Source organism: Nanorana parkeri, unplaced genomic scaffold (assembly GCF_000935625.1).
Source record: "Nanorana parkeri isolate BGI_ZX_2015 unplaced genomic scaffold, ASM93562v1 scaffold1813, whole genome shotgun sequence".
NCBI lineage: Eukaryota > Metazoa > Chordata > Amphibia > Anura > Dicroglossidae > Nanorana > Nanorana parkeri.
In genome coordinates, this window is record NW_017308081.1 from 164,607 (window position 1) to 191,295 (window position 26,689).

Consider the following 26,689-nt stretch of genomic DNA (forward strand, 5'->3'; position numbering starts at 1 on the left):
ATTTCACTTCATATACAAAAGTATGGGCAGTGTTAGCGCTGTATAAATACAGACACAGAATCACATACACCCATCCATACACATATAGGTTGAACTGGATGGACCCTTGTCTTTAGTCAACCTTACCTACTATGTAAGATAGGCGGAGCCAGCTATCACTTGCGCAGCTGGGTGGATCTCGAGAGTAATGTCGGGATCCGTTCCAGCGTCTCAGTATACTGCAACCTCGCGGTATACTGAGCTTTGGGTGACGAGAGGACGCTTGTTTGTGTTCTCCCGTGACCCTTAGGAGAACTATGGGGAAAAGCCTTAACCACATAGTTCTCCTTTAATAACTCAAATAGGGATGAAAGGATTAGAGTGAAAGTCCAAAAGCTGCACCTATAGAATCAAGTGAGAAGTGGCCGTTCCCATATTATATTATATCATCATCACAGATTGGATTCATTCAGTGATGATACTTAAACAGGAATATACAAAAACTTACCCTTTTTTCGATTTCTAGAAGTGATCTATCTGCAAATCGTTCTTGCCGCTGAAACACAGAAAAGACCACACAGACTTTATAAAATGTAGACATCAGCAGGATGCATACCCTCCTGCCAAATGTCCCTGACTTCAAATAATACGGTCAGGTTAGAAAGGAAATATAAAATACAAGCTATTCCTCTACAGAACAGAAATACTAATAGTACAAATAGTGCAGCAACTCCTAGGAAGCCAGTCCTGTAACAGCTATCAAACACATCAAAATTGACAAAACCACTGCCTGGATCTACCCACGTCTTAGCATAGTACAAAACCTAAAATGTTTTAAAAAGGTATATCCAAACCTGTGTTGCTTTTTCAAGCTGTAACTTTAGTTCTGTTAATTCCTGGTTGGTGTCATGCAACTGGGCCTTTAACTTCTCATTTTCTGCTATAATTTGTTCATACAACTGGAATAAAAAAAAAAAAAGATACTATGCATGAGTCCAATAACAAAGCACAGTAGTATTCACATTCTATGTACACTGAACTTGTTGTGAGGCAAGCACCATGATATTCTGCAGTTTTGTCATAGGAAAGAACAGCATGTGTGGCCTTACTGAGCTGCAACAGCTCAGCACAGAATTTCTTTCCCCATCGCATGCGGTAGAGCAATCCAGGTCTCAAAAAAATGGTACATGCAGGCCACCATACATTTCTATGCCACGCTGAAGCAGTGAGACGACATGCAGTGCAAGTCCCTCATCTACATGTACTCGCTACAAAACTGTGATTTTACAATAAAATCACATTTAATGTAACAGCACCGTATGACCACAACCCTATATCAAACTAGTGTATTTATAGCATCATAACGGAGTCAGAAATCTTATTGGGGAAAACCACCTGCTGCTAATTGAACGGCTTTCATAGAAACCCCAGGGATTGTGTAGCTCAGTAGCCGAGCGACTCATCCTCAACAGGACATTTGCCAGCTTCAGCAAATACTTAGGCCATCCAATGCCGTAATTGATGTTCATGTCACAGCAATAATTTGTGTCTGTGTAGACATGATACAAACTCTGGAAAATTACATCTATAACTGCTACACAATTTCCTGTGTGCAATCAGCCTAGAATGAGAAAATACATTTATAACCTGCAGGCTAGCAGACTGAATAGAAAATACTGTCCTTAAAGTGTCCACTTTCGCAGCCAAGCTGGCATAACACCGATTTAATATTTGTTGCACATTCAGATACAAGTTTAAAAAAATAATTCTTGCAGATTAAATTGCTTTTACTCGTGTTAGGGTTACTTGGCTTCTTAAGGGTTAAAGTTTCTACTTGCTTCTTTGTAAAGTTAGGAGGGTCTGCGACGGGTTAAAGCAGGTTTCCCTCAAAAGAGTCGGTTGTATTTTGTAAGACTATAAATGTACCTACTCCATCATATTAAATTATTGCCTCTGCATTCGATTATTACTGGTTTTGGTAATACTTGAGAACTATGAGGTGAGTGATTTCCACTCACCTCATAGTTAGAGCCGACCTGTGACAAAGGATAGATAGGCAGAGCCAGCTGTCATTCACGCAGCTGGGTGGATCATGACAGTATTGTAGGGATCCGTCCCGGCTGCAGTGCTTTCAGTATATCGTGGGCACTAGCCCCCTATATACTGAGCTTTGGGTAACGCTAGTGTATGTCCTCCCGTGACCCTAAAGACAACTATGGGGAAAAACACTTACCCCATAGTTCTCTTTTAAGTAACAACTAGCTCTGAAAGTAGAAGTCTAGGGCTTAAAAATTTAAAGCGCTGGTATAGGTGCTTAGTATCGGAGACAAGGTGGGGGCAGAGATAAGAGCGGTGCCGCAGCTACAGGAGAAGTGCAAGGGCCACATATAATGGCGTGGCAGGGCTTGTGTTTGGCACATGTGGGTTAAAGGATTACAGCCATGGCTTCTGCATTCAAATATTAACAAAAAGGTATTGAGAGAAACACAATCCTCCAATTTCTAAGTCATTCTATTAGTGCAGATTATGAAGGTGCTCAGAAAAACATGGAAACAGCCATCTTGTCTGCTGCAACAAAACATCTAAAAAAGGTAAGAAATATTTCTAAAAAATATTTTTGGTTTCCTTTGTCAATAGAAACTCAAACATATAGAAGGGCTTTCCTAAATTTGACTGCAACAGTGGAAACACTCTAAGCCTGGAAATCAACAGCAAAAACATATTCTGTGTGCAGAATGGTGATCATTACCTTTTTAAAATCTGTTGAATCATCTCTGTATAGTCTGCTGTAAAGTTTTCCTCTTTCTAAATAACTAGAAGATCCAATATTTGATTCATATCGGTCACTGGATAAAATACCTGAAGTTCCCGGATACCTGGAAACCAATTGACAAATATTTACCTTTTTTCTTTTTTAAACAGAAACTATATTTCTCCGTATGCATGACTACTGAAATGGTACATTTTTATTCCAATGCAAAAAGCCATACACATTTTCAGAAGAAAAATACACTTTCCACAAAAACTGAACTTTTATGGCATCCAGTGCATGTTGACAAGAGTTGCAGACCATTTCACATTTTAATAGGTTTATGTAGCAATATTAGGATGAAACAAGCTATCTGTGATGGCTACTACAGATTTTTACACATTTTCTTTAGCAGGATGTTAGCAAGTTCAATTATTCGCTATATGCAGATACTACACTTTGTTCTCAAATTCTCAGACACATACAGATGTGGACAACATTTGTTGATACCGTTCCACATAAAAAAAAAAAGAACCCACAATTTTCTGCGAAATGATTTGAAACTGACCAAATTGTCATCTATCATTAGATATGCCATACTTAATACAAATCAGTCTTTGCTTCTGATTTAACAGACTTTATTTTAAATAAAATTAATTAAAATGGTATGGACAAAAATGATGGGACCTTTAACCTAATATTTTCTTGTACAACCTTTAGAAGAAATTACTGCAGTTAAGCAATTCCTGCAGCTCTCAAAGAGACTTCTGCATCTGCTAACAGGCAGTTTTGGTCTTCATGAAAACAGCTGCAGCTGTTTCTGGTTTGAAAGTTGCCTTCTCCAGGCTGCATGTTTCCGCTCTTTCTTATAGATGCTCGACGGGATCCTGATCAGGGCTCAAAGGCGGCCACTTCAGAATAGTTCAAAGTTTTGTTCTTAGCCATTCTTGGGTGCATTTAGCCGTGTGTTTTGGTTCATTATCCTGTTGGAGGACCCATGAACTGACTGGGAAAGAGCTTACCGACATTGGACTGTACATTTTGCTCCAGATTTCCCTGGCAGTCTTGAGACTCCATTGTGCCTTGCAGTTAGCACCCACTCTGTGCTGGATGCCACAAAGCAGCCCAAAGACATAAGTGAGCCTCCTCCATGTTTCACGGTAGGTATGGTGAAAGCTTTAATTTTTTTTCATCTGTGAAGATAGAGCTGATGCGGCTTGCCACAAAGCTCCGGTTTTGTGTCATCTTTCCAAAAGACATTCTCAAACAAGCATTGGGGCTTGCAAATATGTATTCAAGACATATTACAAAATGTCTTTTTAGGTTTTTCTAACAGTGGAGCTCTCCTGATTTGTCCTTTGAGCCCACTGTCACTCGAAAAGCGATGGACAGTGCAATAAGAAAATGCTGCACCTATTTACAACTATACGAATATCAAGCTACTTGGAGATGCCGACTGACTACAAGATTAAAGACATGTGCGATACTAATTACAGAAAACAGTTTAAAATTATCTTTCATCCAATTATTTTCTAGGGGTACCAATAAATCTGTGCAGACATTTAGATTAGGTTTGTAAAGTAAGCAATCATTTGTCTTTTTTATACTTTCTTGACTTTACTCTGACACATTAAAAAGCAGGCAAGTATACACAAGACAATTTCTTTTATTTAAATGTCATCACTTTTCAGGAGGAACAAAGCATTGCTTCAATGAGCTGTAAGGGTACCAACAAATTTGCCCGCACATGATTTTAACCCTAACAGGCTAAAATAATGTACGGTAAGCAAACCAATGTACTGTATATAAACATGCAGAGAAGTCTATATACCCCATTCATTAAATTGCATAACAAAACAGATTGTAAAGAAATGTTCATAATGTGTTGCAGAAAGAAAAACAAACACTTACCTTGACAGGATGTCTATCTACAGATGGAAGAAAAAGAAAAAGAGAACAATCACACAGCTGAACACAATAGAAGTATGCAATGCAAACAGTTAGTAAACTGAATGATAAATGATCTTTAAACATTAGACGGAATGGGTTGCTTTTCCTGCTTAGTTAAACCTACTTGATCAATACCCAGGAGTTTTACAGTAAGACACTTAAAGCATGACTAAAAACTTTGTTTAAATGACTGCCAAAAGTCTGTAGTTTTAAATCACTTTGTCACGTTCCCATAAATGTCTTGGCAACACAGGTAGGTCTTGAGTTTCTCTTTTGGATCAATGAGGCCAACTAGTGAACTTTTGTCTACTTGTAGCATTCTTGAGCACATGCCAAATTTGATCGTATGCTCTACACACCGTTATGACTAAACTTTTCAAAGGAACCTGCCAACTATGAATTTGCACTAATCTTATTTATACAAGAACCTGTAGAAAGAAGGACCATAAAACTATTCAAACTATTCTGTCCTGTAAGCAATCCTGCCAATGTTTATGTAAGCTTGTAATGTAATGTTCTATGTATTACAAACGTACAATATCAGGATAATTCTCTCAGCTGGGGATATTTCCTAGGACTTCCTTCTCTCACAGATATGTAGAAACAATAAAAGTAGGGATGCACTGGAAGCATATCAGCTGAAAATGGAAATTTGGGGAAAATGCAGAAAGTACAATTTTTCAGCTGAAAACCTCAACTCAGGAAAAGTTTTTAGTATGGACCATTATTTCCTAAACCCTGTGAAACTTGCAAATATCTTTTTATTTTTAAATACCTAGTTTTTGATTAAAGTTCCTTTGTAAAGTCAATGACCTCTTTTGCAAACGGAAAGTGCAGCTATGACCAATCACTCTGACAAGGTATCAGCGAAGTGCCAATGCCACTTCTGGCGTTGCTGGAACAAACTAGTTACCATTGTGCAATGTAAATTATAGTCATCAACAGGTGAGAATGGTACGGACAGACCAGAAGTCTCCTGGCCTGTCATTTAAATTCGACCATGCAAATGGGTGGGATAGACACAGGGCAGTTAACCCAGGAAAGGAGGCATCAGTCTTACAAACAGGTAATAAGGAACATCAAGGCCTCTTTTACCAGGTTCCTGGAAACAATTTTACTGTGGCTGAAGCATTGCAAAAGACAATCATATCTTAGGTAGGTATGAAATGTCATTTCTAAAGCTGCTGAAAGGCTTCTGCCAGGAGTTTAGCTTTAATGTGTACCTAATGGAGGCATTTTATCCATTTACTTCCTCTGTTTAGGAAGGCAAAAGAATGGAAAAGTAGCTCTATAATCAAGCATGATTTACAGCTCCATACTGAAAGTATACAGTTACTGAAGTCTGAAACATGCAGTTATGTGGCTATAGAAACTTCTATGGAACGGCAAATAATGAATACATATCTGGGACCTGTCTCACAAAGGAACATGCTCCATATATTGTACTAAAAACAGCCTCTCTTACATATCAGCCACCAAACTATTGCTGTTAAAAAACTTAAAATAAAAAGGGGTAGATTATGTAACCTCTCCAACCACTACTTTGGGCTCTCTTACTAAAACCAATATTATGTATATCATTCCATCTTATTTTTCCATAGCATGGTGGCCCACAGTGTTCAGTATGGATTTTCAGGATAATTTACCACTTGGACCAATAATTCTCTCAGTACTGTAGAAGCAGAACGGCAGCAACTATCATGGGTAGCAGCGACTGACGAAGTTGAACTTGAGCATAACAAAAACAAGAAAATCTGCTACATGACTAAATAAAAATACATAAACTTACTCGGCTGTCTTTCCTGTTGGTGCTGTCATCTGTGTCCGACGCATGCTCTTGGTCATTTTCATCACTCTGAGAGAAAAAAAAAAATGGGAAAAATACAACATATGAAAACAATCTTACAAACATTTGTTAGTTGGCTTTAAATCCAACAAGCTGTAGATTTGTGAAAATATATAAGGTTTGTTATTTGTAGGATAAAAATTAAATCATTCCAGCTGATGCACTAGATTTGAAACAGAAGTACACCACTGTCAAATAAGAGTTTACATTGAAATGGCTGCTTTCCTTCAGTGCCCAAAAGCCTCCAAGCAGGTTAATAAACAGAGGTGGGTAGAACCTGTATCCCTTAACAGACTCCAAGAAAAGGATTTTTACAAAAATTGTTTTCCTTCACATCCACTGAAGGACACAGGAAACCTTTCACCTTCAGGATGTCCAAAAGCAATTCAAATGAGGGGGGCAGGCAACACAGCAAATTGTCTACATGGCAAAGAAAAAAAACACACAAAACAAACTGGGGACTGTCTGCAGCATAAAGAGCCACCTAATGGATCTTACACCTTAAGCTAGCATCAGATGAAGCCAAAACTTCAACCTGGTAGAACAGAATATGTTAGAAGAATAGGAGGCAGCCTTGCAAATCTGGAAAAAAAACACAACAGTTGCTGATGTAAAAAAGCCCAGGTATCATTTACAGATCTAGTAGTGGTGTGTGCCTTAAAAGGGGAAGGGGGTTCAAGCCTTGAGACCATAAAATGAGATGATCTGCCTGAGCCACCAAAGGGTGAAACATTAAGCTGGTGCACCCTTATGGGGGTCCATCCGGGATGACAAAAAGGAATTTGTCTTCCTGAAAAAGGTAGCAGCCAATAGACTCTCGTGGGATGAACCACATCCAGACGATGGAGGTAAAACTGGAGCCAGACAGAGTAATAGACAATAATGTAAGGTAGAAACTACCTTGGGCAAGAAAGATGTTCTGGGCCTCAACACTACCTCTTCGCTATGCAAAACCAGAAGTGTTCCTTGCAGGGTAAGCCTGCAAAGTTCAGACACCTGCCTCCCAGAAGTGAGGACTACCAGGTAAACTACCTTGTGGGTAAGAGAAAAGAAGAGAATGTCTCTAATGGGTTCAAATGTCAGTTTCTAAAGTCACAAGGAAATACATAGGGAGATACATAAGAGCACCTGTATAAAGGTCTTAATCAGAGTGAGAAGCCAATGGTCTCTGAAACAGTATAGAAGAAATGTTACTTTTGAGGGAGTCCAAATACTGATCCAGATGCAGCTACAGGAAGGTTGGAGAAACTCCTAGGGACCTCATCTCGAGACCCACACCTAGTGAAGAAAGCCTTCCATGTTTAATAATAGGCCTTGAGAGAAGTAGACTTCCTAGATTTTAGCATCGTAGGAATCACAGACTCAGATGCCACTCTGCCTCAGTACCTGGGCTTCAACAGCCATTAAAGCCTGGGAGTGGCAAATTAAAGCTGGATGGCAAATTAGTCTTTGGCACAAAGAATCCAGATGATCTGGCAGAGCCAGTGCTGGTAATGCGTGGCCATAGACGCTAGTAAGTCTCCTTAAGGAAGAGAGGCGATAACAGATTTGGTGGATTCCATTCAGAATTTCTGAGTTAATATTAAGATATTCAGAGACTTATGATTCAAGATAGGGCAGATACCCCCTTTGGGTTTGGTGACGATGAACAGAGATCAAAACTTTATATTTACACTTACATCTTGGGGCAAAAAGGAAACACCTGTAGAACGTCTCTTTTCTCTTGGCCGCCGCCTTTCTCGTATTGATTTTGACTGAGATCTGTCTTCGGATTCTTTTTCCTCCTCTTTCCTTTCATCTGAAGAACAAAACTATTGTGAATATAATGGTGCCTGCTAAGATTTTATGAAGACAGATTTAACAGTAAAAGGCATAGGGCAGCCCCACACTACTATTTGACTACAAGCTGGTATTACACAGTTCACGTTTTATGTGACAATAAATGGATATAAAGGTAACATTATATGGTTGATCTGTAACGACAAAGCTCAGACCATAAAACCTGCTAAAATACCAAATAAGCCAGAAGTCTAGCTATTAAAATTAATTGTGTATGTATTAAATTACATGAAATGTACTTTCTGTAGAAAAAATAAAAGCTAAAACATTTCAAGGAGCCAAAATTGTGTTTTCTGCATAGATGGTAGTCTAGAGCAAACCTCCAAAGCCAGACAATATCTGGGTGCCGGCGTAATCTTTAACTGAGAATATTGCTTAGCTCGTAGCCAATAAAGACCTGTACTCTGTGTAATACATAAGACAATTGATTAAGCAATAGCCAGCGATATTACAAAAGAACGTACAATTACCTTTTTCTGGCTCTTTTGAAGTAAGCCTTGAGAAGTTGGAGTATGAAGATGAGAGACTAGTTAGGCTGCTTGGTCTGTTTAACTGACTTGAAGTATATAAAGAGCTAGTAGATGAAGAAAGTGATGGCGTGGATGACGATGTGACCGCAGCACTGGATAACAGCTTGTACCTCTGGAAAATTCCAAAGAAAAATACAAGAAACATGAATTGGGTGTAATTCCTAACACCATCACTACTTCTGCTACCACTAACAAGACTTTTTAGTGATAACCGCTAACAATCACAATATACATGGCCCAAGACCAATAGCCTATCTGTATCTTTAAAAATTAACAGATTTCTCCATCCAAACTAAACAGCCCGCCGGCTGTCAAAATAACCGACTGGTGCCTGAATCTGACTGTATGCAGACTGTGTTCAGCCAAATATTTTCCACCCCAGCTCTTCGATTTTCCATTAACCACTTGCTGACCGGGGTGTTTACACCCCCTTCCTGTCCAGGCCATTTTTCAGTGTTCAGCGCTGCGGTACTTTGACTGACATGCAATGCTGTACTGAAATGAATTTTATAACATTCTTTGGGGACAGATAGAGCTTTATTTTGGTGGTATTTAATCACCACTACGGGGTTTTTTTTTTACTATATAATGAAAAAAGTACAGAAAATGTTGGAAAAAAAAAACCTGTTTTCCCTACGTTATGTTCTAAAACATTTATTACCCAATTTTTTGGTAAAATATAAAAAATACGGAGTCACGTCGGTTAAGTAGACACCAAACACGTCAAGCTTTAAAATTGCGCGCACCTGCTACATCGCAAAAAACTACCATACTCGAAATTGACCACAGACTCTTTAAAAGCTTTTACCGCTCATCAGTTTAGTGTTATCAGTGATTGATGGCCCTAGAATTATTGCTCTCACTCGACGTTCGCGGCGATATGTAACATGTGCGGCGCAACAGATGTAATCGTCGTTTTCGCACGTAGGCGGACTCGACGCATGTTTGCGTGTGGGGGCGGGGGACGTTAATTTTTATTTTTTTATTGCTTTGATATGTGACTTAATTTTTTTTGTAACTAATTTTTTTTAAACCTTTATTTTTCACTGAACTTTATTGCTATCACAAAGGTAGCAAACAAGCTCCCTATGTGATAGCCTATTTGCAGTGACAGGTCCTCTTTATGGAGACCTGCTTCACCAGCTTCTCTCCGGTTTCTGTACCGGAGAGTGACAGAGGAATGCAGGCAGTGATGTCATACACATCACTGCCTGCATTCCTAAGAGGAGGAGATCAAACGGAGCTCGTGTACTGAGCTCCGTTTGATCTCCAGCCGCAGAGCTGCTGTGCTGGTTCCGGGCTCACACCGGGCACAGCAGAGCTCGGGATCGGCAGCTGGGCGGAGGGGGGCCCCACACCCGCACGTATATTACAAGCGATCGGGCGTCTCTACAGACGCCCGAACGCTTGTATGCAAACAGCCATCGCTGGCTGTTTACATTCAAAGCCGTCTAATGACGCCCACCCGCTCTCAAGAAGCAGCTGTCCGGCCGTTTAATTACAACGGCCGGACAGCAGGTGGTTAAAGAATGTCAGACATGGCCACCCACTTGAACGCATTTTAGCAGATCAAGAACTGTCCTAAATGTCGCTCAATGTATGGTCAATTTAAGGATGACTACACTGGCCTTTAATAAGAGATGATCCTCACCTGATCCAATCGATTTGGTTGGGTTGGAGGACAGACTCATGTCTATAGCAGCAGCACTCATCCCCAAGCCAGCTGTTCTCAGGGAAAAATGTGATCTGAACACCTTTAAAATCTAAGTCTGATCAATGCTCTTTTCCATCCCACAATAAAATGGTGTCAGGAGTTACCTGCGTATGCTCTATTCCAATCTCCATATACATAAACTTGTATGCTTAGCCGATTCAGACACAGACATTATCTGAAGGCCCTGTCCTGTCTGTTAGCTAGCTATCCGTATAAAAATGTAAGCTTGTTGTGTGAATCCGCTCACATTTGTCTATGGCCACTTTTTATTGTAAAATAATTTCCCACATCGATTACTGCTGCTTCTGTAAGGACCAACACACAAATTTCTGAGAAGCAGTCAGTCGTCATTATAAAGCTGTATAAAAAGACGTAATATATTTGACCACAACTGTACATACCTCATCCGCGCTGCGGGAGAATCTGTACCGGTAATCGTCATTTCTATTTTCCAAATCTTTTTTTTCTTCTTGTTTTTCTTTGTCTTGTTTTTCTTCACTTTCCTGATCTTTAGTTTGAGTAGGGCGAGTTCTGCCAATTGTTTTCTCTGCTTCTTGAAGATCCGTTAATGTCACTCCCTAACAAATAAACAAAATACTGTAAAATAATTTAACTCTATTGCTTTAAAGCATCACCTGAAGATGGTACACAACCTCTTCCAAGTCCTGAAACCAGCAGTAACAACTTCTAACATCTAGCACTGCATTCTGGGTCACAGACCTTTATATACTGAACACATAAAATGAACAGGTATCAATTTTACCTTCTAGTCAGAAATCCACAAAATCCCCCCAAACTTCACTCATGTATCAAAGGGTGTGGAATACAAATTGTCTGTTACCCCATGCCTGCCAATCAGATTCAATCCTGCACTGAAAAATTACAACTGGAGAATGAAAAGTTGAATTTGATTTATTAATGTGAAGTAGTTCAAATTGTTTGCTTCACTCAAAATATCCTCCAACCTGGCAGCAATAATGACAATGAAATCAGCGCAAACTATTTGCAATGATTTTGGTGGAAGATACAGAAGCTATATTCAAGAAATATTAGTTAGCTTTATTGAATGTAGTGAATTACAGAATAATTTCTGAAAAATAATTTTCCATTGAGAGAGCTGAAGACTGTATGAAGCCTGAGCCCTTTGCTGATATCAGTGCCTGAAGACAGACTGGTTGCAGCTGTAGAGAACTGGTCAGTCTCAATGGTATCCATCCACATCTTAACATAGCTGCTCAAATGATACACAGCCAAGATGTGGAAATAAAACAAAAGTCAACCCGTGTGTGAGTTTTCATAGACATATATTTCTAGTGTGCGTTTGTGTTTTAAAGGCTTCAATACATAAAACCTTAATGAACAAACTCCACACAACATCATAAAAACATACCTGTGTTGATCTTCTGGACTGCCTGGCCTGTCTGGATCTTGCTTTTCTCTGGGATTCAGATTCTTCATCCCGAACTGGAGTGAGGTATGACCTGAAAACGAAATCATGCATGAGTTTTACAGGTACATATATTAAATTGTCGTTTGCTTTGCCCATGCAGATATGTTTAAACTGCTGCCTTCCCCAGCTGCATATATCTTTTGTTTGTTCCCCTGCAGGGAGTTAATAGACATTACTGGTACTTGTGGTTACAGGGAGCATGTGATAGCTATGGTCTTTGAATGTTTAGGTACCCAGTGTTGTCATACGGGGCAGAGTCCTGTATAAGCTTTCAATTGGAGTATACAAAAAAGGGACAGGGGCATACAGTCACTCCAGGTGGTTGAATGGAGTGGCAAAGGAACTAAACAGTATGTGCAGCTGGGAAAAACAACCCTTTTCCTTTGCCCTGCATGGCCAAAGAACATGTTCGCTGTCTGTTACATGTCACGGCACAAAGATATTTTTGGTAATTTACTTTTCTACAATTTACAATAGCAAAAACGTCTGGAGAAACTAAATCTAAATATGCAGTATTGGAGATTTAAAAAAAAAAAGTCAATGTGCATACATTTTAGAACATTACATAAGCAGAAAAGAGCATCTCAAAAGAAGTGCTAAACACAAAAATCAAGAGTAAAGTTGTACATACCTGCGTCTCTCCCTGACCTCTGTTGTGGAAGGAACAGTGCCAGAGGAAGTTGTGGTCATAGATGTGAATGTAGTAACGGGATTTACAACTGTTGGGGCAACTGGAATGGTGACTGCTGTAGGGACAGGTTCCTTCTCTTTTTCAGAACTCTCCACTGCCCAGAAACGGTTTGAGGTACTATAACGTGAGCACCAAACAAAGATGATACAAAGAAGGTCAATTTCAGAAGGCATTTAACTCACACGAAAGGAAATGGTTCAACACTCTACTCTAAAAATTCAGAGAAAGCTGGGCTATATGGTAGTCAGATTGGCCGATGAAAGATGGGAGGTGATGATAGTATGGCTTAAAATTCAGCAACTTGACCACTGAACTCTGCCTTCCACTTACTCCAGTATCCCCTGGCACTCTGCCTTCCACTTACTCCTAGATCCCCTGGCACTCTGCCTTCCACTTACTCCAGAAGTCTTCATACCTTCCTAAATTTTTAAATGTGCCTTGCTAGGTTACCTCTTAAAAATGAAATCATGCTGCACCATGGCAAGCTTTGATCTTTTTCACGTTCACTTTCCAAGGTTGCCCACCCCTGATTTAGAGCAAAAAAATCAAGTCTTATCAGACCAATACCAAGTTTTAGAGGTTTACTCTTTAGCGGTGTCGCATTTTCAGGAAACCCATCGTGCATTGGGAGGCCTTTGTCATGTATTACATTTTTTTGCACAACAAAGAAAGTTTACATATGGTTAACAATATAACACCATCAGTTAAAAAATGTCTAAAAGATCTAAATAAGAATGCTTAAACATTGCTTTTAACAAAACCCCCTCCAAATTCTGAAGAAAGAAGATATGAGAAAATGCTGGTAAGACATGACCTACGTATCACTTGCATTCCGCTAATATTTTTTAATTAAATGACAGATATGCAAGTAATGAAGAGTATTCAGTAAAAAATACTTTTTGTACTTAAGCACATAATAATCAGGGAATGGAATAAACTGAACTAAAATGAATTCAACAAGAACAGAAAGAAAAATCAGATTTTAGGAATACCTGCTTGATAAGCCTAAAGAAGCCGGTGTGCTTCTTGCATTACTAATAGTGCTAGAAAGACTTCTTGTAAGCCCAGAAGATGTGACCGTTGGTGTAGAACCTGATGTTGAACCGGAAACACCGGAACCAATAAGTTCATCTTGCCGTCTACCAAAAGAGCCACTAAAAAGGGATATACATAAGACACAAAGATCTTAATAAAGCACACCTGTAAGCAAATGTGTATATTATGCACTGAAGTTGATGCAGTAAAGAAATGGAGAGTTGTAAAACTCGTCCCGTATGCAAAGTGAAAGTTGATATCCATCACCGATAAGTGCATATGTAATTGATGCCTTGGTCTCTGCCAGAGAATCTTATAGACTGATGTACTCAGGCAGAGCGAACTGGCAGTATTGGCCTTTGAATAGAACCGGTTAAAGGTGCCTATTCAAGGACCAAATAAAAAACAGTAGGTTTGGCTGTTTTAGAACAACCCTATTACTATAATAATAACAAAGCATAATTGCATAAAAGCAACTCAGGCTGAACGATAAAATGATCAGCCTGACTTGGAAAGAAAACAGCCACAATGGTACAACGACTACTTCTGTCAATACAAGTTGTAAATAACCCCCAGCATTGGTGCCAGTGGATGCAATAAAAAAACCTTCAACATTAGGTGTCAGTGACCACAATAGCACACCCTAGCTTTGGTGTTAGTGAATGCAATAATCCCCAGCTTTGGTATCAACGACCATAATAACCCACCAGCATTGATGTAAGTGGACCCAATAAAAGAAATAAAAAAATGGTGTAAGTTACCACAATAATAATCTCTAGCATTGGTGTCAGTACTTGCAAAACAAAAACAAAAACACAACCCCAGGTACTAGTGTTAGTGACAGCAAAAATAACAATCCCTAATCCTTAATCCCTAGTACTGGTTGTCAGCGACTGCAAAAATCACCCCTAGCACAGGTGTCAATGCCAGCGCTGTTAACCAGTTGACATCCACGGTGTTAAACCCCCTTCCCATCCAGGCCATTTTTCCGTATTCAGCGCTGCGGTACTTTGACATTTATTCCGTCATGCAACGCTGTACTGAAATGAATATTATACCCTTTTTTGACGACAGATTGAGCTTTCTTTTGGTGGTATTTATTCACCACTGGGGTTTTTATTTTTTTACTATATTAAGGAAAAATTACCGAAATTTAAAAAAACAAAAAACAGTTTCCCCTATATTAAATGATAAAACATTTATTATTACCCAATTTTTTGGTAAAATATAAAAGACGGGGTCACGTCGGGTAAAAAGACACCAAACATGTTAAGCCTTAAAATTGCATGCGCGCGCGAAACCTCAAAAAAACAATAATACCCAAAATTGGCCATAGGCGACGCTTTAAAAGCTGTTACCGCTCATCAGTTTAGTGCCATCAGTGATTGATGGCCCTAAAACGATAACTCTCACTGCAACGTTCGCGGCGATATGTAACATGTGTAGCGCAATTGCAATTTTTGCGCGCTGGGGCATCGGGCGCGTATTTACGCTTATATGTGCGTAAACGTGGGGGTGGGGGTGGGGGAGTTTAACATTTTGGGGGTTTTTTCCTTTTTTTATATGCGACTTATTTTATTTTACTTTTTTATATGTTACTTTTATTTTTTTTTAACGGACGGCAAGTGGTTAAACCTTCCCTTGCACTGGTGGCTCAGTAGCAGTGATATAGAACCACCTCTCCCCCCCACTTGTGGTCAGTGCAGATGCAAATTTATTCTTACCTGATCACATGCTCCCACCCAGCTCTCTCCTATATGAGGCTGGGACTGTTTGTTTGTAATGTCAGGCAGAGATCTCTTCGCCTGACGGTACTACCTTTACTTCAGTGCTGGGTCCTGAAACCCTGGGGGTGCTTCAAAGCCCAGCATCTTACTGCAACTCTGTAAAGTCTATAGGGGGCAGACTAAGCCCTGGACAAGGCAGGCCACATACACACAGGTAGCCGTCAGCCTGTGTTGAGCACCAGGGGGTATATAAAGATCGACCTCTAACTGTTATAATATTTTTACCTTCGTTGATAGGCTGTACTTAAAATCTCATTCACAGGACTATTTTTCTTTTCATCTTCCCATTTTCTCCTTGTATAGGAACTACCAATACGTGAAAAACCGACAGATGATTCCCTGTACAATGAAAGAATTTGTGATTCACAATGAATTATTATAAACAGCTGTTATTTCTATATGAAAAAAATGCTAGGATCCTTTTTGCCCCCTATCCCTACTTAAGGATTGGGGTTTAAGATGCAAGTATTAGTAACTTGAACATAAAAGCTGTTATAATTGTGCATTCACTCCCATTCAATTATAATCTATATTCATTATCAGAGGTGGTGTAACTGTACAGCTTGATGCTCCATGCAAAACAATGACATGTAGTAAAACCCACACACTAATGCACAAAAGCCCAATACTGCACTAATAGATGACTGCTCACAATATTGCTTCTTTATAAACCACTTCAGAGCAAATTCAATATCTTGTAAGAAACCTGCAACATTATGTAATATGAGCTCAAATCCTTCAGGTGCGTTCTGCACGTTTTATTGAAAACATAATAGAAATGTATTTTTTTAATGTGGCATGGAAACTAAAAATTTCATCATGACACCTACACACTCGCTAGGTAATGGCAGGTTCTTTTCAGTTTGAAAACTGTAATAAATTAAATTAAAATCCACAACATTTAAAAGGTTTGAATCTGCTAATCTAAATGATACTGTTGAATGAAAAAGAGGCAAGGCCTTATGGTGTTTTCCTGCTTTGCAAGTTTAAAGTACAACACTGCTCACGACGTAGAAAAAAGGAAATGACTGTTGCAAACAATTTCTTCCTTCTAAATAGGAGATATTTCCATTAAAGGAGAACTATGGGGTTAAGGCTTTTCCCCATAGTTCTCCTTAGGGTAACGGGAGGACACAAACTGGCGTCCTCCCGTCACCCTAGGCTCAGTGTACCGCGAGCTGTAGCTCGCGGTATACTGAGACGCCGCAGTATACCACAAGCAATACTGAGACACCGTGGCTGAAACGGAACCCGACAATTATGTCTGGATCCACCCAGCTGCGTGACTGACAGCTGGCTCTGCCTATCTAGAGGCAGAGCCAGCTGTACTCGCCCCCTCCCCCGTCCGTTGCGCCAGTCAGCGCTGACGGATCGGAGGGAATCCAGCCCCTCCCCCTGTCACGGCAGAGAGCCTTGACAGGATCGAGAGGTGAGCAAACGCCGCTATGTGTTCGCTCACCTCCCAATCTACTGAGACGACCTGTGACGGTCTCATTGTCACAGGTCGGCTAGAACTATGAGGTGAGTGAAAAGCACTCACCTCATAGTTCTCCTTTAAGTTATCTATAGGTCAGCGAAACTGAGACCTACAGCGTACACTACCTAACAGCAATTTACCAAGCAGGTAGATACAAGGCCGGCCCCAGCTGGTTTTTCCCTAGGGATAGATTGGTTACTAGGATTCAGCAACTATCAGCTGTTTTTGGTTGTGCTAGTAATAGGTTTAAGAATGATACACAGAGCCTAGACTAACACTACATCCATGCATTAGTGTTTGCAAAGTACAATATTTGATATCATGTACAAAGAATTGTGGAAACCTATACAGGCATTGACCTGAAGTTATATTTTGCGTACTGCTAGATCTCCAAATAATTTTCCTTTGCACTGAAAGCAGAATGCAAAAAAGCATGTTCCTGGAAATCAAACAGTGAAAAAGCAAAATTACATTTTGGGTCAATTGCAATATTTTTTAACTTTACACAAACACGGTTTCCACTGTAGATCAATTAATGTGCATGTCATGGTATCATCCAAATCTACCAAACTTCTCTCTTCCCTTCTAGACCATTTCTTATTTTTTACCTTGCTTCCTGTAGTAACAAACAGCTTTAATTAGTCCATGTGACATCACTAGGCTTGTAAAATTCTTGCAGGGGCAGCTAGTGGGAGGTCAGCTCCTCCTGACATAGGCACACCCCCAGAACTACATCTCCCAAGAGCCTTTTCCCCACACACAATGTGTGAGCAGACTCTTGGGAAACAAGGGAGAGGCATTGTTTTGCTGGAAAAAAACAAACAAAAAACAAAATATATGTATGTGGAGTGGGATAGAGAAGGGAGTTCTGCAGTCTCACAGACGGGGATGACAATGTAGTTCGGGGAATTCAGTGCAGCAAAAGTACTATGTTGTCAGCCAGGAGCTTAGGAGTACACTGGATTTCTGGCAGGCCAACAGGTATTATTTTGTACTTGCTGAAATTTTAAAATAAGTAAATGTGCATGTATTTAAAAAAAAGATTTGCGTTTTTTTCTTCTCCCCGACATACACTTTTCCCCCCCAATCAATGGCACACATTACCTATTTTCCTTTTCTTCTATGTCAGAAGTACTTGCAAGGCGCCTAGGTATTGTTGGAGCTACATATGCAAGCCGTGTCCCTCTACCATCTTTCTCCTGAAAAACCAAAGCAAAACCTTAGGTTAATGACTCGCTAAGTGGTAAATCAAGGACCAAGCTGTAGGCGTAGCTCAAACACCTCTAAAATCAAAAAAGCCAATGGAAGCTCCCATATTTATATCCTAACAGCTGCACCAACAGAGATAGTTTGTATTTTTGCTTTGAGCTCCGCTTTATAGTTATAAGGGCCCGTTCACACCAGATGCAGTGCGTTCAGGCCCGATTCTGGCCAGAACGCACTGCCTCGCATTGCGGCCGGCTCACTTTTTTGTGGGGCAGGAGAGGGCGTGGCAGGCAGTTGAAGTGAATGGCACCGTACCCACACCCTCCGGCCACAACGCGATTGGCTGCACGGCATGGCAAGGCACATTATGCGTGCGGTCCGGTGTGATCAAATGCTGCAAGCACTATTTGGATTGCACCGGACCGCAGGCATAATGTGCTTTGCGATCACGTGGGGCCGGAGGGCGTGACTAGGGTGCCATTTACGTCAATGGCCCGCCACGCCCCCTCCTGCCCCACAAAAACGTGAGCCGGACGCAATGCGAGGCAGTGAGTTCTGGCCAGAATTAGGCCGGAACGCACTGCATCTGGTGTGAACAGGCCCTAAATCAAAATGTCGACTGAGAATTTTCCTAAAATGTCTTGTATGTGCTTTGTAATGCAAGTCTCTCAATCATAAAGGCAAACATACCTTTTCTTTATTATCTAGGGTAGAAGAAAGTCTTGGACTTGAGGCAGAACGCATGACACCAGTAAAGTCTCTTTCTTTCTGAGCTTCTTTGGCTGCAGTAATCTCAGACAAGGCACCATAACTTCCTGTTTTACGAAGTCCTAGGCGCCATGATGCTGGAGACTCGTCTCTCCTTTCTTCTTCTTTAGGTGATATTTTGGTGGCTGGAGTAGGTAACTGCAATACAGAACAGTGCAGATGTGTTTTTGCTGCTTATGTTGTTCCAATGAAACCCAACACCAAAGCAATCAACTAGATTTGCAAAGGCATTTGATAATTTGCTGCAGGTTCTTCGATGGTCACTTAATTCAGGCTTACACAATTGAATAATCTTAGAGTATAGAGGTTCATGATTTTAAAAAACCCAAGTGTGAATCTAAATGGGGTTAAAACATCACTGGAAACAAAATCTACACACAGGAAAACTTGTTAATAAAATAAAAAAAAATAACAGAAAACACCCACTGTTGAAACCAATTTACCACTTTCATTGTTAGGCAAATCATTATGAGCAGCACTTATCACCAATAAAAGATTAAAACATAGTTAAAGTCAAAACCATGCACAGTGAGGTAAATCTGATTATATATGTTGCAACCTGGAACCACAGAGAAGTGCGCACGCTATTCCTCACCATAGACTTGTCACCTTTATTTGGCACAAGGACTATGCCAGTTTTGCGCAAGCCCTGTCTCCATGAAGTAGGATGTGCTGACTCCACCACTGGTGTGAAAGGGGCAATGAAATCAAACTAAACCCAGAATAGGCAAGACAGAATAAGATGGAAAGTAAAGAATGAAAAACCGAAATAGACCAGTGTCCATCATAGTTTATAACTATCCACATCTTTGAAAGCACCATATTTAAGATACTTAGCAAAACCATTAAGACAGAAGATGCAAATTACGCCATCTATAAGTTAAGGAAAAATGGCTTTACATGCACTTTTATACCAAATTCAACAGTCTGAAAAACAAAAATCTTCCTACTGGGTAGCCCAAGGTTCAAACAGCCAGACCTTTTCGGTTATTAAATATGAATGGCAATGTCTGCAATATGGCAAGATAAGAAACACCTAGGCCACTGTAGTGATAACAGAAACATTGTAAACCCATGATAAAATACATTTAAGTACTCTGAAATCACCCTAACTTCCTACTCAGTACACACTCATATGGTCTTTTTATTTCCGTTAGTTATTTGCATAATTCAACATTAAAAATGCCTTTTTTTCTCCCATTCATTAAAGGATTTATCCTATTGATGTGCTGATCTGCATGCACGTTAGATTGCCTGTGTTTGATATTACACATAATTTAAAAATCAAATCACAAAATGGTCATCTTACAGATTTTTGCTCCTACAAATCTCACTGCACCCTGGCTTCACAATAAACATAGGCTTTCAAAAGTTACTTCAGTTTATGTAGAAAAATTATTTTTGTATGCAACATTTTAATTTGCAAATTATAATAAAAACAGATGGGTATAAAACACACAGTTTTGTCAATAGATGCTAAAATGTTCTCTTTTTATGGCTTTAACAGAAGTCAAGAAAGAAGATCCGATATAATTTAAGTGAACCTTTATGCTAAGCTGGGTACACACAGTTATATTATTTTTCAGCCAGCAAGGCTGAACGAAAAACAAGACAGATTCCTCCATCTACACTAACAGAGTATGAAGGAATCTCCTGCTGTGTATATTGTAATCAGACAGCAGCACCAACCACAGTCAGAATAACCGAACAGTACTTGCAATGTTCGCTCGATGATTTCTCAGCATGTCCCTTCGGCAAAAGTCGATCTAATGATCGACTTCTGTTAAAGGGATAAGGCCACCAACAGATCAAATGTGCTAGGTGTGTAACAAGCTTTAGTCAGGCAGGTATGCTTTTTGGCATTGTAAGAAAGCAAGTCACAATTTGGTCTAGAAAACATGACCATCTTTGAAGTCACTAATGTACGAAGAGCACTGTATCTGTAGCCTGTTTATTAGTTTTAAAAAAATGAACCGAGCAAAACTATTAAATCCCCACAAATCAATCACAAGGACTGCAGAAAAAAATGCAACCAATACATTTCTGTCGTATTTTTGTGGCGAGAGTCTAGGGCAAAGGATAGTGGAATTACAATGAAAGGGAAATGCAGGAATAGAATTCAGAGATACAAGCAGCCAATATTCCATACATGTACAATGCAATTGCTGGGATGGTGATTTGAGTGATTCTGCATTGTTAACAATATTCAAAAATGCATTTTAATAGGAGAAAGAAGAACATTCAGTAGACATACACAGCTAAATACTGCTGTATATTTACAAACTGTACTATAACCTGTTCAAATATGAAATCAAACACTTTGGGAATGAAGAAATGTACTCCTACTAAAGCTGGCCATACACCTATAGGATTTGCAGATTTTCTATGGTCAGATGGAAAAAGTGTAACAGATTCCTCCATCTACGCTAAACTGTGTGGAAGGAGGACTCTCCCAATGGGCCAAGCTTCAGTATCTTGCCAGTTGGCCCCGCTGGCTGTTAAAATACCTGAACAATCTGATTGGATGCAGGCATTGTTCAGGTATTTGGAGAGCCAGCGGGGCTGAAGAGCTAGATACTGAAGCTTGGCCCAGTGGGAGATTCCTCCATCCACATAGTTTAGCGTAGATGGAGGAATCTGTTGCACTTTTTCCATCTGACCATAGAAAATCTGCAGATAATGTATAGGTGAATAGGCAACTTTAGATGCATTAGATTGGAAGGGGGGGGGGGTATCTGCAATTCTGTAAAATGTCATATGCATCTGACTTACCTTCTTTATTGGTGATGTAGGTGTGACTTGCCCAGATGCCACGGTAGAAGGTACAGTTGTTCCAGTGGTCGCTTGAGATCTAATATTTGTACTATTTGCAGACTGTTTGGCTTTATCTAAATTTGGACAGAAGTCAAGAGAAAAATGGTAAGGAAATTAAGAATATTCTGTTTTATTACAAAAGTACATAACCAGAAGAGGGCAGCATCAAATCAGAGAACACTTTTACAAGAAAATGTATGAGAGATATGAACATAGAATTGAAAATGTTTTAAAATAACCCTAGACCCCCGACAGCCAAATGGTATTAAACACTCCTTTAGAACGCCATCACAAACTGAAAAATATGGAGATGAATGATAGAAGGATGTCTGTGGATGAAACTAAGAGCAAAGTAAAGTCACTGCTTGCAGTCCAACTGATAGTGCTGAGGATAGGAACAGAGGTCAACAATACAGGAGAAGTGCACTTACTAAAACCAATAGGTATTGGAATAATTAGACTAAGCTAAAATTTGGGATTGCCTCTCCCTTATTCAGTTACTATGGTCAGGACAACAAATAGAGGGGTGATTTCACAGCAGAGACACAAACTGCAACCCCAAATGTGGTTCCAGCCTTCCCTTATACTTAATGAAAGAATTTTTGTTGGATATTTACTCTTCATTTTCTGTCAAGTAAAACATTGTCAGCAAGAAATATCTCTGAGGCCTGGAGAAGTAAAAACCAGCCTGGAATTCTTATCCTCACCTATTTTAAATCTAAATAAAACGTTTTGGCTGGACATACGCTATGTTTGCTTCAAAGCATGTTGGATTTATGGTTTTATGGGTGTGCACCCATAAAACCATAAAGCTGTAGTCACCGTTTGGGTATTCTGACAGCTGTAGGCACCGACTGTCGGAATATGATAGCTGGCAGTGGAGATTCCACCATGCACGCTCTTTAGCATGGATGGGGAAATCAAACAATTCCTATTTTTCGTTAAATTTAAAAAAAAATTATCTTCTTTTGTGGTCAGGCAGATAAGGAAAGTCCCAAAAATTCACAGGAGCCTGTACACCAAAAGATAAGGAATATCATTTATATTTTATTGTCAATGCATCTGCATATGCTCCCTGACCAAGTTCGCTAATTTCTGAACTCTAAAACTTCTAATTATATTATTGGGAGGACAAGTTATCAAAATGAACTTTTAATGCCACTGATCGTCAACAAAAATTGTGACCAGTATAAAACCATTACAAAACTTTCACTGAAAGGAAGGTTGAAGGCCTAGACCAGGGGTCTAAAACACAATTCACTTGGGGGCAATGTACACATTTTTCTTCTCCCCTGGGGGTTACTTGCAAAATGTAATAAAATTAACATACTTTAAAATAAAATTTAGCTATATACAGCACCAGTATTCATGTCTATGTGTGTTTATAATGCTATTCTATGTTTGTGATGGTTTCTTTGTATGCAATGTCAGGATTTCTGAGTGTAATGTCTGTTTTTGTGTGTCATATCAGTATGTATATGTGGGTATATATGTGCAGAGAGAGAAAAAGAGGAGGAGAAAGGGAAAAGGAGGAGGAGGAAGGGAAAAAGGAGGAGGAGGAAGGGAAAAAGGAGGAGGAGGAAGGGAAAAAGGAGGAGGAGGAAGGGAAAAAGGAGGAGGAGGAAGGGAAGTCATGTCACCAGAAGTCTTCTAATCAATTGTATACATTTCACGTGTCAAATATAGTCCAAAAAAAAGTTACTGCGTTTGTGAATATTGCTGCTTACTGGAAAACAAGATGATCACACTCATCAAATGAAACATGTTTCTATGTACTAACCTGTTTCTGCTTCAGATTCAGAGTCTTCTTCCTCCTCCTCTTCACTAGAACAGCTAGACTCATCTTTCTTTCCTTCATCTTCCTCATCGGCCTTTTCTTGTTCAAGAGACTCAATAGTTGAAAGGTTCTTCTCTTGCTCAATAATTAAAGTATCTCTGTTAAATCGAGGGTAAAGTTACTTTTAGAAACCAACAAAAAAGTGCTTATGTCCCAGAGCCCTTACCCACTGAGCACAGAGTTATAGCTGCCAGGAGCTGCTGTAAGTTTGACAGCTGAGGTCATATTTGTGCAGCAGAAACTAGTAACTCAGTGGTCTACTCATAACATCACTATATACTCAACACTACACTGTTTACTCCAAATTGTCTGCATTTTATGCCTGCGGACAGAGGTGAGGAATCTCCAGTATCCAGAGTGTTCCCTGCATAATACTGCAGAGAAAATTCTGTGATTGAAGGAGACTCACATGGGTTGGACAGAGCAAGTGACTTGGCTCTCCTCCTCTGGCAGCTATACCCCCTATTCAATCATAAGCAAAAGACATTAGGTTTAGTAAAGGCCAAAACCCTATGTAGACATGTATTCATTTTAAATTAACTGAACTTTCTATCACATATTAAGGAAATCACTTTCCAAAACTGTATACCAACAGCTATAAAGAATGCAATGTCAGAGTGTTTATTTGATGCAAAAACATAAAAAAAAAAAAAAGAAGAAGGTGGACAAATGGGCTGTATACCGTATTACCTGTACTGTAGAGTAGACTACCAGTGGTTCATGTGAACTTTTTTTTCTTCTTTGGGCCTCCCTATATCAACTGTCCAATTTTAATTTTTTTTATCTTATGAAATCTTTTAGGTCTTTTCTAATTAGCATAGTTTTTACTTAGGCCTCCTTTTTTAAAGCAGATACATCTTATCAAAAGGTAGATGGCTGTTAAGTCATGCATATATACACTACACTGTCACGCAAGGAGTCATATCTAAAAAGGTAAAGATACATACATTTGTATTTTTTTTTTTTTTTTATAAATACAGTTCACTATTTTAAAGCCACATGCTATGAAAGCTCTTCTGGTTATCGGACAATTTCTTACAGGTTAACAAAATTGCATATGCAAAAGTATAAATATCAAAATTGTAATACATACTTTTTCAGTGTTTTTATTGGCTGGTTGTTTTCGGTAGTAGAAGACTCGATTAATGGAGACTTATCTTGTTTTTCACTCAAAAGCTACAAAAAGACAACGATAGTCATGAATAAACATGCAAGATAATTGCCAATAAACATGACTGACAATAGCAGCTTATATGTTATACTTCAACAGAGTCCCATATCGAGACAAAAAAAATAAAACAAAAAAAAGGCACCATAAATGGTATTCGAATATAGATATTAAAAAAAGTATTCTATTACAAAAGATACATTTGTAGGTTCTATTTAAAACTTTGCTTTCAAGTTAAAGACTACTGTATATTCACACAGCAAAAAACAAGCTGAAAAGAGTAACAATTGTATATGCAAAGTAGGCCCCCGAGTTATGCCAGGGCAGAAAAAACACTGGTGGCAAGACTGTGGGATTGCGTGTTAAAAGTTGCTCTTTCACTAAAAATCATACCAGCATGCATGCCGATATAAAAATCATCTTACATTCTTTAATAATTTTGATTTCATTTACAAAAAACAGTTTTCCACCTCCTGGTCCTCTTAGGCATTAGTGATGCAGCCCTTGCCCAAGATGCACCCTGGGAAGGTTGCATCACACTGCATTGCTGGGAAATCTCATCTGTAATCACAGGGAAAGACATTTTCCTCCCCAGAGATTATGTGCATGGCCACATGTCCTAGAGTTCCAGGAAGTATGGGAAGATGGATTCATCCACCCTTAGTAAAAATGGCCACTGTGAGAAGAATGGAAAGGAAAAGAAATATAAGGCATGCAAGAGATATCTAGAGTTTGTAGATTGTAATTATTAAACATTTCTAAAAGGTGCCTTTATTGACATTAAGATATAGGTAAAGTTCCTCTAACTATCAAGGAGGATACCCTGTTTTCCCTTGCAATTCCTGGAGTGGAATACTACATGAGGCACTCTCCCCTACAGAAGACCGTCTGCAACCATCCTAACTGTTTGCAGGGGTAATCTCTCTACAATCTCCTCTTTACATTTACAGGCTTTTCTCTACTACATACCAGCTCATTTCAAGACATAGTTTGGTTTGTTCTGGTCAAAAATGAGGAGGTACCTTGGGTCTACTGTAACTTTTTACTATGGTTTTCACAGTTCATCTATACAGTGTTCAAGCTATACCCCAGATTTCCTCCAACCTTCTGTCAGCGTTTTTTGTATTTAAATGCACTGCTAGTTAAAAGTTTATTCAAATTCTGCTAATGAGGAAGCATCCAAGCAGTGTCAACTGTCACAATACTGGTACCTAGATTCTGCAACTAAAACATTTCTGAATGTATGGATGAAGTGTTAGGTTATTTGTTGATCTCCATTCATTTAAACATTGGATATTATCTCTTACTCCTACACCTCTTATTTAATGCAAGTTTTGGGATCTCTGCCAAAGTTGCTATCTGGAGCTAGTGAGCAACGTTTCCCATGACGAGATTTCTCATCATCAAGTTCCTCACTTATTGGCGAGCGCATAGATTTCTTGATCATTTTATGTCTTACGTATAGGTTGAAAATAACTGTGCACACCTATAAATGATCCTTTCAATTGAAGAAAATGTTTTATTGCTAATTACTTTCATCTATAGTAATTACTTTTACTATCTTTTCAGTTTTAAATGAATTTTTAAGCTATCAGTGAAGAACAGAATTTCTAGAGCTTATACCATATAACTTCCTACAAGCACATTGATGCCACCATATCCTCACTGTTACTACAAAAAGCAACCTTTTATTCCATGAATTGCAGCACTTCTTTCATAAAAACAGACATATGGATAACTGCCTTTGTGAACTGTGCTTCACAAGGTTTTAAGTAATCATTTAAAAAAAAATAATTCCTTTATAGAACTATAGTTTAAATAAACATCTACAGAAAAAAAAAAAAGAGCA

At 39.2% G+C, this 26,689-nt stretch overlaps 1 protein-coding gene across 1 annotated transcript in view; it reads right to left on the reverse strand.

Moving 5' to 3' along the window:
• Positions 1–26,689, reverse strand: part of PPP1R12A (protein phosphatase 1 regulatory subunit 12A) — a 99,328-nt gene that overhangs the window by 11,421 nt on the left and 61,218 nt on the right. Inside the window, exons 7-23 of the mRNA XM_018571708.1 lie at positions 24,766–24,848; positions 23,616–23,770; positions 21,794–21,909; positions 18,944–19,159; positions 18,152–18,246; positions 15,796–15,909; positions 13,741–13,902; positions 12,689–12,865; positions 11,998–12,088; positions 11,009–11,185; positions 8,834–9,005; positions 8,204–8,322; positions 6,468–6,533; positions 4,640–4,656; positions 2,729–2,855; positions 834–938; positions 488–535 (exon numbers count right to left, since the gene is read on the reverse strand). Of these exons, the coding sequence (XP_018427210.1) occupies positions 488–535; positions 834–938; positions 2,729–2,855; positions 4,640–4,656; positions 6,468–6,533; positions 8,204–8,322; positions 8,834–9,005; positions 11,009–11,185; positions 11,998–12,088; positions 12,689–12,865; positions 13,741–13,902; positions 15,796–15,909; positions 18,152–18,246; positions 18,944–19,159; positions 21,794–21,909; positions 23,616–23,770; positions 24,766–24,848 (2,040 nt within the window). The remainder of the gene's footprint in view (positions 1–487; positions 536–833; positions 939–2,728; positions 2,856–4,639; positions 4,657–6,467; positions 6,534–8,203; positions 8,323–8,833; positions 9,006–11,008; positions 11,186–11,997; positions 12,089–12,688; positions 12,866–13,740; positions 13,903–15,795; positions 15,910–18,151; positions 18,247–18,943; positions 19,160–21,793; positions 21,910–23,615; positions 23,771–24,765; positions 24,849–26,689) is intronic.